General features: G+C 45.5%; 1 protein-coding gene across 1 annotated transcript in view; it reads right to left on the bottom strand.

Moving 5' to 3' along the window:
• Positions 1 to 12,517, bottom strand: part of LOC115176269 (regulating synaptic membrane exocytosis protein 2-like) — a 106,754-nt gene that overhangs the window by 68,168 nt on the left and 26,069 nt on the right. Inside the window, exon 3 of the mRNA XM_029736189.1 lies at positions 1,731 to 1,753. Within this exon, the coding sequence (XP_029592049.1) occupies positions 1,731 to 1,753 (23 nt within the window). The remainder of the gene's footprint in view (positions 1 to 1,730; positions 1,754 to 12,517) is intronic.

The following is a 12,517-nucleotide window of genomic DNA, read 5'->3' as shown; positions in this document are numbered from 1 at the left end:
ATGCTACATCTTGCTTGTCCTATGTTGCTCTGTCTGTATGCTATGTCTTGCTTGTCCTATGTTACTCTGCGTGTGCTCACTGTTCTATGATTGTCTATATTGTAATTGTTTTTAATAACCTGCCCAGGGACTGAGGTTGAAAATTAGCCGGCTGGCTAAAACCGGCACTTTTACTGAAACGTTGATTAATGTGCACTGTCCCTGTAAAAATAAAATAAACTCAAAACTCAATTCAGCATGAAATCTTGATAGCAGCATTGCAAGATGTTCCCAAGAATCTTAGATATGTAGTGACATACATTTTTTTCAGGTTCTTCAAATGTACAGTACATGGTCAAACCATGTAGATGAAAGCTTGCTTACCTTCTCACTCAGGCGGTTTCTTTAATTTCTCCAGAAAACTCCTTCCAGATGTCAGTCAACTTGTATACTTCGAGTTGGTACTCAAATCGTTTATGATTGGACAAGATAACACCTCCCGAAATGGATGAATGTAAAAGCAGTATTTTCAGGAGAGTGCAAAAGTGGTTGTCAGAAGCGTCAAACCACTCTGGCCCACTGATTCAGGGAGCGCCCCCGATATCAGAGAGACATCCTCACAAATGGTTTCAGACATCGACATATACTCACGTTATTCACAACATATTAAGGAAGATATTCATGAGAAAATATTTTATAAAAATGAATTCATTGCGCAAAAGTGGGGTTTGTGATGGTGGTGCGAATGAGGATGTATTCAACACTCAGTTCCCGAAGCTTCTTTACTCCGTTTGTTTTGTTGTATTTAAAAGTCTGCTTTGTAGCCTTGTCTCAAGTTTAACCAGGATTGGATCCACTCATTGCTTCCTTTGGACTACACACTTCAGTTGGTCTCTTCTGGTTCTTCATGGCCTTTCTCCTTTGTTGGCAGATTGGATTGTCTGACTGACCGACTACAACTTTTTTGCATAAGGTATTTCATTTGTTTTAGTGTGACGTATACCGTGATTTATGTGGTCAGTTGTAGTTGAAGACATATTGAGATTTGATACTCTTTATGTTTGTGTGGTATAAGAGTTTGACATTTTGATTGTATGATTTAGGCTGGGTTTACGCTACACTTTATTGTGTGACTAAGGTCACTTGAGTTCCCTGAACTTGTTTACCTGGCTGAACTCTTTTAGGCCCGAGGTACAGGACTTTTCTGGAGGAATCAGAGCTCATTGTTTGTTATATTATTAGGTGTTTGATCATTTGTTGCAAATACATCCCACACAAAATAATATATTTGTTTGAAGTTATTTCCAATGTTTAAGGTTTATGAAAAGTTTATGTCCATCCTAACTTTTACATGAGTCCTTTATTGGTGTAGACTTGATGGACCAGACGGGACTCATTCCCTCCCAAACCAAAAGGAGAAATCTATATTTTCTCTGGTAGGCACAACCTACCTGGCATCCCTACAAACAATAACCTCCAAAATGTTACAGTATGCCAAGGTAAGACGATTTGAAGACAGAGAGAAACCTTCCTGATAGTTGAATTCATGCAGGCTTGGAGTGTTCACTAAATATTGTCCACTAAATATTGTAGAAACAGATTTTTTTTAAATGACAACATTTGCATTCCTTGGTTGAATCAATTACTGTATTGGAAAGAGCCAAAACAATCTTAGTGCTGTCTGTAATGTCAAATCTAAACTTAACCCGAAGGAACAAGCTTTTCAACACAAATACAAAAATAACTCTTACCTTGGATGGATCCTTCAAAGCACCTGTAGAAGAAAAGAATTGGAGGAAATTGATTATTACCAATATCATCACTTCAGCTACCACCTGCTAAGGGTACACTGACCAGCTACCACCTGATAAGGGTACACTGGCCAGCTACCACCTGATAAGGAGACCAGCTACCACCTGATAAGGAGACCAGCTACCACCTGATAAGGAGACCAGCTACCACCTGATAAGGAGACCAGCTACCACCTGATAAGGGTACCAGCTACCACCTGATAAGGGTACACTGACCAGCTACCACCTGATAAGGAGACCAGCTACCACCTGATAAGGGTACACTGACCAGCTACCACCTGATAAGGAGACCAGCTACCACCTGATAAGGAGACCAGCTACCACCTGATAAGGAGACCAGCTACCACCTGATAAGGGTACCAGCTACCACCTGATAAGGGTACACTGACCAGCTACCACCTGATAAGGAGACCAGCTACCACCTGATAAGGGTACACTGACCAGCTACCACCTGATAAGGAGACCAGCTACCACCTGATAAGGAGACCAGCTACCACCTGATAAGGAGACCAGCTGCCACCTGATAAGGAGACCAGCTGCCACCTGATAAGGAGACCAGCTGCCACCTGATAAGGAGATCAGCTGCCACCTGATAAGGAGACCAGCTACCACCTGATAAGGAGACCAGCTACCACCTGATAAGGAGACCAGCTACCACCTGCTTAGGAGACCAGCTACCACCTGCTAAGGAGACCAGCTACCACCTGCTAAGGAGACCAGCTACCACCTGATAAGGAGACCAGCTACCACCTGATAAGGAGACCAGCTACCACCTGATAAGGAGACCAGCTACCACCTGATAAGGAGACCAGCTACCACCTGATAAGGAGACCAGCTACCACCTGCTAAGGAGACCAGCTACCACCTGATAAGGAGACCAGCTACCACCTGATAAGGAGACCAGCTACCACCTGATAAGGAGACCAGCTACCACCTGATAAGGAGACCAGCTACCACCTGATAAGGAGACCAGCTACCACCTGATAAGGGTACCAGCTACCACCTGATAAGGGTACCAGCTACCACCTGATAAGGAGACCAGCTACCACCTGATAAGGAGACCAGCTACCACCTGATAAGGGTACCAGCTACCACCTGATAAGGAGACCAGCTACCACCTGATAAGGAGACCAGCTACCACCTGATAAGGAGACCAGCTACCACCTGATAAGGGTACCAGCTACCACCTGATAAGGAGACCAGCTACCACCTGATAAGGAGACCAGCTACCACCTGATAAGGAGACCAGCTACCACCTGATAAGGAGACCAGCTACCACCTGATAAGGGTACCAGCTACCACCTGATAAGGGTACCAGCTACCACCTGATAAGGGTACCAGCTACCACCTGATAAGGAGACCAGCTACCACCTGATAAGGGTACCAGCTACCACCTGATAAGGAGACCAGCTACCACCTGATAAGGAGACCAGCTACCACCTGATAAGGAGACCAGCTACCACCTGATAAGGAGACCAGCTACCACCTGATAAGGAGACCAGCTACCACCTGATAAGGAGACCAGCTACCACCTGATAAGGAGACCAGCTACCACCTGATAAGGAGACCAGCTACCACCTGATAAGGAGACCAGCTACCACCTGATAAGGGTACATGACATATTTGTTTTTCATGTTAAGTTTTACCCAGTCAGTAACCATGCCCACGTGAGCATAGACATTATGTCAAAAGTATGGAACTACTCCATATCCTACTACTAGATCCACTACTCCAGATCCTATAGTGGTGAGCTTTGCACCACTGCGGCCGACGCTTGGCATTGCACATGGTGATCTTAGGCTTGTGTGCGGCTTCTTGGCAAGCTCCCGACGAACAGTTCTTGTGTTGACATTGCTTCCAAAGGCAGTTTGGAACTATGTAGCGAGTGTTGCAACCGAGGACTAACAATTTTTACTTGCTATGCACTTCAGCACTCTGCGGTTCTGTGTGCTTGTGTGGCCTACCACTTCGCGGCTGAGCCGTTGATGCTCCTAGACCTTACCACTTCACCATAACAGCACTTACAGTTGACCGGGGCAGCTCTAGCAGGGAAGAAATTTGATGAACTGACTTGTTGGAAAGGTGACATCCTATGACGGTGCCAGGTTGAAATTCACTGAGCTCTTCAGTAAGGCCATTCTATTGCCAATGTTTGTCTATGGAGATTGCATGGCTGTGTGCAAGATTTTATACATCTGTCAGCAACGGTTGTGGCTGAAATAGCAGAATCCACTAATTTGAAGGGGTGTCCACATACTTTTGTGTATATATAGTGTAAGTTAGAAGCGTTAGCGTATGCAAATTAACCCATCATTCTTTTCCTAAATTATTGGCTTAATACTGTAGTGAATATACCCAATGGTTTTAATTTTTTTATAGGGACAAGAAACTATCCTACATTGGCTACAAAAAAACAATGCAATGAGTCATTTTATTATTCATTTTAAGTCAGTACAAAACTAGGCAGCATTAAAGCATTATTTTGCAATGGGAAAAAAATCTGCCAAACGCCAGCAATTAACGGCTAACAGAATCCGTGTGTGTGTGTGTGTGTGTGTGTGTGTGTGTGTGTGAGAGAGAGAGAGCGAGAGAACCCTCATTAGCCGTCCATTAAATCCCGTTGAAAGAATTACCCAATCATGTCAAACAGAGGCTATGATTGAGACTTTGGGGTAAATATGGCATCGGCCTGAAAACAATTAGCAGCTCAGTGTATTTTCAAGCTAACAGACTACCCTACCTCATCTACAGACTACTCCAGTCAAAGCAAGACAAGCCAGAGTGTAGAAGTTTTGAGAATAGAAAACTACCAGTATAACAGCTGCTAATGAGAACTGTATAATAATAATAATAACCACACTGGGACACAGAGGGGTCTCCACCCTTGAACTCTCCTCTGGCTGACACTAATGTCGGTTAACTCAGAACTGGTTTAAGTTCTGGGTCCATACGTTTTAAGAGAAGAGCTAGAACGAGGATCAGAACCGAAACGAAGTGATCCACCATCTCTCTTTGCAAGTTAAGGGCAAGTCTATGGGCCAAATTACCGCCCACACCCCCCTCCTGAAATTGGAACGAAGCAAACACTTGCTAAATTGTGATTTGTCCAAAGCACCGGAACTCATGCTGCTCCTTATCTCACACATCCTGTTGTATGATGACAGATCGAACCCTAACCCTAAGCACCAGAACTCATGCTGCTCATTATCTCACACATCCTGTTGTACCATGACAGATTTACAGTAGCATTTATATTGACAGTGTGTCCACAAGATACTCGACTGACAGATTTAAAGTAGCATTTATATTGAGAGTGTGTCCACAAGATACTCGACTGACAGATTTACTGTACCATTTATATTGAAATAGTCTGTCCACAAGATAATAGGCTGACATAAACGTTAGATGCCTGTTCACAAGTGTCATAATATATGAACGGTTATTGTATATGAACGGTTCTTGTATATGAACGGTTCTTGTGTATGCATGGTTCTTTGTATATGAACGGTTCTTGTATATGCATGGTTCTTGTACGGTTCTTGAATGAATGGTTCTTTGTGTTGTCCACTTCACCCAATTTACAGGACAATGTAATGCTGAAAAGCTACAGGACAACCAGATGTGATGTGGAGGATAAACATGTAGCTAGTCAATACTTCAGACTCATTAGCTCCTCTTCAGTAGGTCTTTCTAGACAGCAGGGTCTGTAGGTGAGGTCAACCAGAAAAAGAGGTCTCTAAAAACCTTGGAACAGGTCTACCAGTAACTGTATGGTTTGATTCAGGACAGATCTACCAGTAACTGTATGATTTGATTCAGGACAGATCTACCAGTAACTGTATGGTTTGATTCAGGACAGATCTACCAGTAACTGTATGGTTTGTGAGAGGTTGAGATAGCTTGTTTCCCTAGGAGTGTGGTGTCAGGATAACAACCTCTCACTCAATGTCAACAAAACAAAGGAGATGATCGTGGACTTCAGGAAACAGCAAAGGGAGCAGCCCCCTATCCACATCGAAGGGACAGTAAGAGGAGAAGGTAGAACGTTTTAAGTTCCTTGGCGTACACATCACCGACAAACTAAAATGGTCCACCCACACAGACAGCGTGGTGAAGAAGGCGCAACTGCGCCTCTTCAACCTCAGGAGGCTGAAGAAATTTGGCTTGTCACCAAAAACACAAACATTTACAGATGCACAATCGAGAGCATCCTGTCAGGCTGTATCACCACCTGGTATGGCAACTGCACCGCCCTCAACTGCAAGGCTCTGCAGAGGGTGGTGCTGTCTGCACAACGCATCACCGGGGGCAAACTACCTGCCCTCCAGGACACCTACACCACCCGATGTCACAGGAAGGCCAAAAAGATCATCAAGGACAACAACCACCCGAGCCACTGTCTGTTCACCCGCTATCATCAAGAAGGCGAGGTCAGTACAGGTGCATCAAAGCTGAGACCGTGAGACTGAAAAACAGCTTCTATCTCAAGGCCATCAGACTGTTAAACAGCCATCACTAACTCAGAGAGGCTGCTGCCTACAGACTTGAAATCATTGGCCACTTTAATAAATGGATCACTAGTCACTTTAAACAACGCAACTTTAATAATGTTAACATATCTTACATTACTCATCTCATATGTATATACTTTACCTTATACAATCTATTGCACCATGCCTATCGGTACATCTACTGCACTCGGCCATCGCTCATTCATATATTTATATGTACATATTCTTATTCCATCCCTTTAGGTTTGTGTGTATAAGGTATTTGTTGTGGAATTGTTAGATTACTTGTTAGATATTGCTGCACTATCGGAACTAGAAGCACATGCATTTCGCCACACTGACATTAGCATCTGCTAACCATGTGTATGTGATCAATAACATTTGATTTGATTTGATTCAGGACAGATCTACCAGTCACTGTATGGTGTGATTCAGGACAGATGTACCAGTAACTGTATGGTTTGATTCAGGACAGATCTACCAGTAACTGTATGGTTTGATTCAGGACAGATCTACCAGTCACTGTATGGTTTGATTCAGGACAGATCTACCAGTAACTGTATGGTTTGATTCAGGACAGATCTACCAGTAACTGTATGGTTTGATTCAGGACAGATCTACCAGTAACTGTATGGTTTGATTCAGGACAGATCTACCAGTAACTGTATGGTTTGATTCAGGACAGATCTACCAGTAACTGTATGGTTTGATTCAAGACAGTTCTACCAGTAACTGTATGGTTTGATTCAGGACAGATCTACCAGTAACTGTATGGTTTGATTCAGGACAGATCTACCAGTCACTGTATGGTGTGATTCAGGACAGATCTACCAGTCACTGTATGGTGTGATTCAGGACAGATCTACCAGTAACTGTATGGTTTGATTCAGGACAGATCTACCAGTCACTGTATGGTGTGATTCAGGACAGATCTACCAGTAACTGAATGGTTTGATTCAGGACAGATCTACCAGTAACTGTATGGTTTGATTCAGGACAGATCTACCAGTCACTGTATGGTGTGATTCAGGACAGATCTACCAGTCACTGTATGGTGTGATTCAGGACAGATCTACCAGTCACTGTATGGTGTGATTCAGGACAGATCTACCAGTAACTGTATGGTTTGATTCAGGACAGATCTACCAGTAACTGTATGGTTTGATTCAGGACAGATCTACCAGTCACTGTATGGTGTGATTCAGGACAGATCTACCAGTAACTGAATGGTTTGATTCAGGACAGATCTACCAGTAACTGTATGGTTTGATTCAGGACAGATCTACCAGTCACTGTATGGTTTGATTCAGGACAGATCTACCAGTAACTGTATGGTTTGATTCAGGACAGATCTACCAGTAACTGTATGGTTTGATTCAGGACAGATCTACCAGTAACTGTATGGTTTGATTCAGGACAGATCTACCAGTAACTGTATGGTTTGATTCAGGACAGATCTACCAGTAACTGTATGGTTTGATTCAGGACAGATCTACCAGTCACTGTATGGTTTGATTCAGGACAGATCTACCAGTCACTGTATGGTTTGATTCAGGACAGATCTACCAGTCACTGTATGGTTTGATTCAGGACAGATCTACCAGTCACTGTATGGTTTGATTCAGGACAGATCTACCAGTAACTGTATGGTTTGATTCAGGACAGATCTACCAGTCACTGTATGGTTTGATTCAGGACAGATCTACCAGTCACTGTATGGTTTGATTCAGGACAGATCTACCAGTCACTGTATGGTTTGATTCAGGACAGATCTACCAGTAACTGTATGGTTTGATTCAGGACAGATCTACCAGTCACTGTATGGTGTGATTCAGGACAGATCTACCAGTCACTGTATGGTTTGATTCAGGACAGATCTACCAGTCCTACAGCATGTACCACAACAACCAGAGGGCCACAGCATGGGGTTAGAGTGCCAGAGCATGGGGTTAGAGGAGCATGGGGTTAGAGGAGCATGGGGTTAGAGGAGCATGGGGTTAGAGTGCCAGAGCATGGGGTTAGAGTGCCAGAGCATGGGGTTAGAGGAGCATGGGGTTAGAGGAGCATGGGGTTAGACGAGCATGGGGTTAGACGAGCATGGGGTTAGACGAGCATGGGGTTAGAGTGCCAGAGCATGGGGTTAGAGTGCCAGAGCATGGGGTTAGAGAAGCATGGGGTTAGAGGAGCATGGGGTTAGAGGAGCATGGGGTTAGAGTGCCAGAGCATGGGGTTAGAGGAGCATGGGGTTAGAGGAGCATGGGGTTAGAGGAGCATGGGGTTAGTGGAGCATGGGGTTAGAGTGCCAGAGCATGGGGTTAGAGGAGCATGGGGTTAGAGGAGCATGGGGTTAGAGGAGCATGGGGTTAGAGGAGCATGGGGTTAGAGGAGCATGGGGTTAGAGGAGCATGGGGTTAGAGGAGCATGGGGTTAGAGGAGCATGGGGTTAGAATGCCAGAGCATGGGGTTAGAGGAGCATGGGGTTAGAGGAGCATGGGGTTAGAGGAGCATGGGGTTAGAGTGCCAGAGCATGGGGTCCATGGGGTTAGAGGTTCAGAGAATGAGGCCCATATGGTTAGAGAACAAAAGCATGGGTCCCATGGGGTTAGGGATTGGGACCCATTGTGTTAGAGGGCCAGAGCATGGGGACCATTGGGTTAGGGATAGGGGCCCAAGTGTTGGAGGGCCAGAATATGGGGCCCATGGGAATAGGTTCCTCCCAAGCCAGGGCCCTAATGCTTGGCTGAGACACAGGCCTACATATGTGGGGCCAGACCTTTTTCCTACAGGGGAAGTGGGAGGTACTAAGTTGGGCTACCTGGTACCTTACCGTTAGGGTTAGGGAGGATACCTGGTACCGTACCATTGGGCTAGGGTTAGGGAGGATACCTGGTACCGTACCATTGGGCTAGGGTTAGGGAGGATACCTGGTACCCTGCCATTGGGCTAGGGAGGATACCTGGTACCGTACCATTGGGTTAGGGTTAGGGAGGATACCTGGTACCCTGCCATTGGGCTAGGGTTAGGGAGGATACCTGGTACCATTGGGTTAAGGTTATAGAGGAGACATCAACTGTTCTGCCTGTGGCTACGGAACCCTGACCTGTTCACCGGACGTGCTACCTGTCCCAGACCTGTTGTCCCAGACCTGCTGGCGCCCTGACCTGTTCACCGGACGTGCTACCTGTCCCAGACCTGCTGTTTTCAACTCTCTAGAGACAGCAGGAGCGGTAGAGATACTCTCAATGATCGGCTATGAAAAGCCAACTGACATTTACTCCTGAGGTGCTGACTTGTTGCACCCTCGACAACTACTGTGATTATTATTATTTGACCATGCTGGTCATTTATGAACATTTGAACATCTTGGCCATGTTCTGTTATAATCTCCACCCGGCACAGCCAGAAGAGGACTGGCCACCCCTCATAGCCTGGTTCTTCTCTAGGTTTATTCCTAGGTTTTGGCCTTTCTAGGGAGTTTTTCCTAGCCACCGTGCTTCTACATCTGCATTGCTTGCTGTTTGGGGTTTTAGGCTGGGTTTCTGTACAGCACTTTGAGATATCAGCTGATGTAAGAAGGGCTATATAAATACATTTGATTTGATTTTATGGTACCATACCATTGGGTTTGGGAGGCTACCTGGTACCATACCATTGGGTTAGGGAGGCTACCTGGTACCATACCATTGGGTTAGGGAGGCTACCTGGTACCGTACCATTGGGTTAGGGAGGCTACCTGGTACCATACCATTGGGTTAGGGAGGCTACCTGGTACCATACCATTGGGTTAGGGAGGCTACCTGGTACCATACCATTGGGTTAGGGAGGCTACCTGGTACCATACCATTGGGTTAGGGAGGCTACCTGGTACCATACCATTGGGTTAGGGTTAGGGAGGCTACCTGGTACCATACCATTGGGTTAGGGTTAGGGAGGCAAACTGGTACCATACCATTAGCCTTCCTCTGCTGGTCCTCCCACGTCACCTCTATTACAAACCACAGGAAGAGACGGCCAGTCATGTCACAGACCATGTTGACATACACATGCATGCACACACATCTGTACATCTGCATAGCTCCTACAGCCCTCTAGTCTATTAGGTTACTTTCCTCTACCCTTCTAATGTAGATGGACTGTCTGATTCAATAGCTGGGTTGAAACAGTCCATTAAAAATCATAAGTGTGTAATTATATTGGAGCTTTTGAACTGGAATGAGCTCACAACACACATCTCCTCTGTCTGTAGCAATCTTCTCAAACAATAGGACTTTGGCTCTACCTGCAGGCCCGATGGTGCTACTGCTGACTGGTATTTTAGGAAGGTACACTATATAAACAAAAGTATGTGGACACTCATTCAAATTAGTGGATTCGGCTATTTCAGCCACACCTGTTGCCGACAGGTGTATAAAATCAAACACACAGCCATACAATCTCCATCGATAAACATTGTCAGTAGAAGGGCCTTACTGAAAAGGGGCAGCAGGTAGCCTAGTGGTTAGAGCGTTGGTTGCTGGATCGTGTCCCTGAGCTAACAAGGTAACATCTGTCATTCTGCCCCTGAACAAGGCAGTTAACCCACTGTTCCCTGGTAGGCTGTCTTTGTAAATAAGAATTTGTTCTTAACTGACTTGTCTAGTTAAATAAAGGTTTAAAAAAAGCTTGGTGACTTTCAACCTGGCATTGTCATAGGATGCCGCTAGAGCTGCCCCGGGCAACTGTAAATGCTGTTGTTGTGAAATGTCTAGGAGCAACAACAGCTCAGCCGCAAAGCGGTAGGCCACACAAGCTCACAGAATGGGACTGCTGAGTGCTGAAGCGCGTAATCGTCTGTCCTCAGTTGCAATACTCACTACTGAATTCCAAACTGCCTCTAGAAGCAATGTCAGCACAAGAACTGTTTGTTGGGGTGTTTCATGAAATGGGTTTCCATGGCCGAGCAGCCGCACACAAGCCTAAGATTGCCAAGTATCGGCTGGAGTGATGTAAAGCTCGCCGTCATTGTACTCTGGAGCAGTGGAAACGCTTTCTCTGGAGTGATGAATCACGCTTCACAATCTGGCAGTCCGACAGTCGAATCTGGGTTTGGCGGATGCCAGGAGAACGCTACCTGCCCCAATATACTGTATAGAGCAGACTGTAAAGTTAGGTGGAGGAGGAATAATAATGGTCTGGGGCTGTTTTTCATGGTTCGGGCTATGTTCCTTAGTTCCATTGAAGGGAAATCATTACGCTACAGCATCAATGACATTCTAGACGATTATGTGCTTCCAACTTAGTGTCAACAGTATGGGGAAGGCCCCTTCCTGTTTCAGCATGACCGTGCACAAAGCGAGGTCCATACAGAAACAGTTTGTCGAAATCGGTGTGGAAGAACTTGACTGGCCTGCACAGAGCCCTGATCTCAACCCCATCAAACACCTTTGGGATGAAGTGGAACGCCAACTGCGAGCCAGGCCTAATCTCCCAACATCAATGCCCAACCGCACTAATGCTCTTGTGGCTGAATGGAAGCAAGTCCCCGCAGCAATGTTCCAACATCTAGTGGAACGCCTTCCCAGAAGAGAGGAGGCTGTTATAGCAGCAATGTACCAACATCTAGTGGAAAGCCTTCCCAGAAGAGTGGAGGCTGTTATAGCAGCAATGTTCCAACATCTAGTGGAAAGCCTTCCCAGAAGAGTAGAGGCTGTTATAGCAGCAATGTTCCAACATCTAGTGGAAAGCCTTCCCAGAAGAGTGGAGGCTGTTATAGCAGCAATGTTCCAACATCTAGTGGAAAGCCTTCCCAGAAGAGTGGAGGCTGTTATAGCAGCAAAAGAGGGACCAACTTCATATTAATGCCCATGATCTTGGAATGAGATGTTTGATGTGCAGATGTCCACATACTTTTGGTCATGTAGTGTAAGATACACAAGCTAACAATGTGTACACAGTCCGATCTTTACGGTATTTATCAGCTAGCAAACCACTTGAAACACTACCTAAAGCTTTATGCATCATTTATAAAGCATCAACCTTCAAACAGAAAACCACACAGCATCACACAACGCTGCATACCGTCACACACACTCCCCACACTTGCCTTTTCTCGTACCCCCAGGTGTGCTCCTCCCATTACTGACTGTAGCCTGGCTTCTCTCAGTGTCTTCCAGGTTGTGGGAAAGACACCGTCACATTATTGAGGAGGATGAGACAAGACAACACAGACAGTCACAT

This window comes from Salmo trutta, chromosome 36 (genome assembly GCF_901001165.1).
Source record: "Salmo trutta chromosome 36, fSalTru1.1, whole genome shotgun sequence".
Taxonomy (NCBI): Eukaryota; Metazoa; Chordata; class Actinopteri; order Salmoniformes; family Salmonidae; genus Salmo; species Salmo trutta.
Note: the sequence above shows the minus strand (reverse complement) of the source record. Positions and strands in the feature narration are given on the sequence as shown.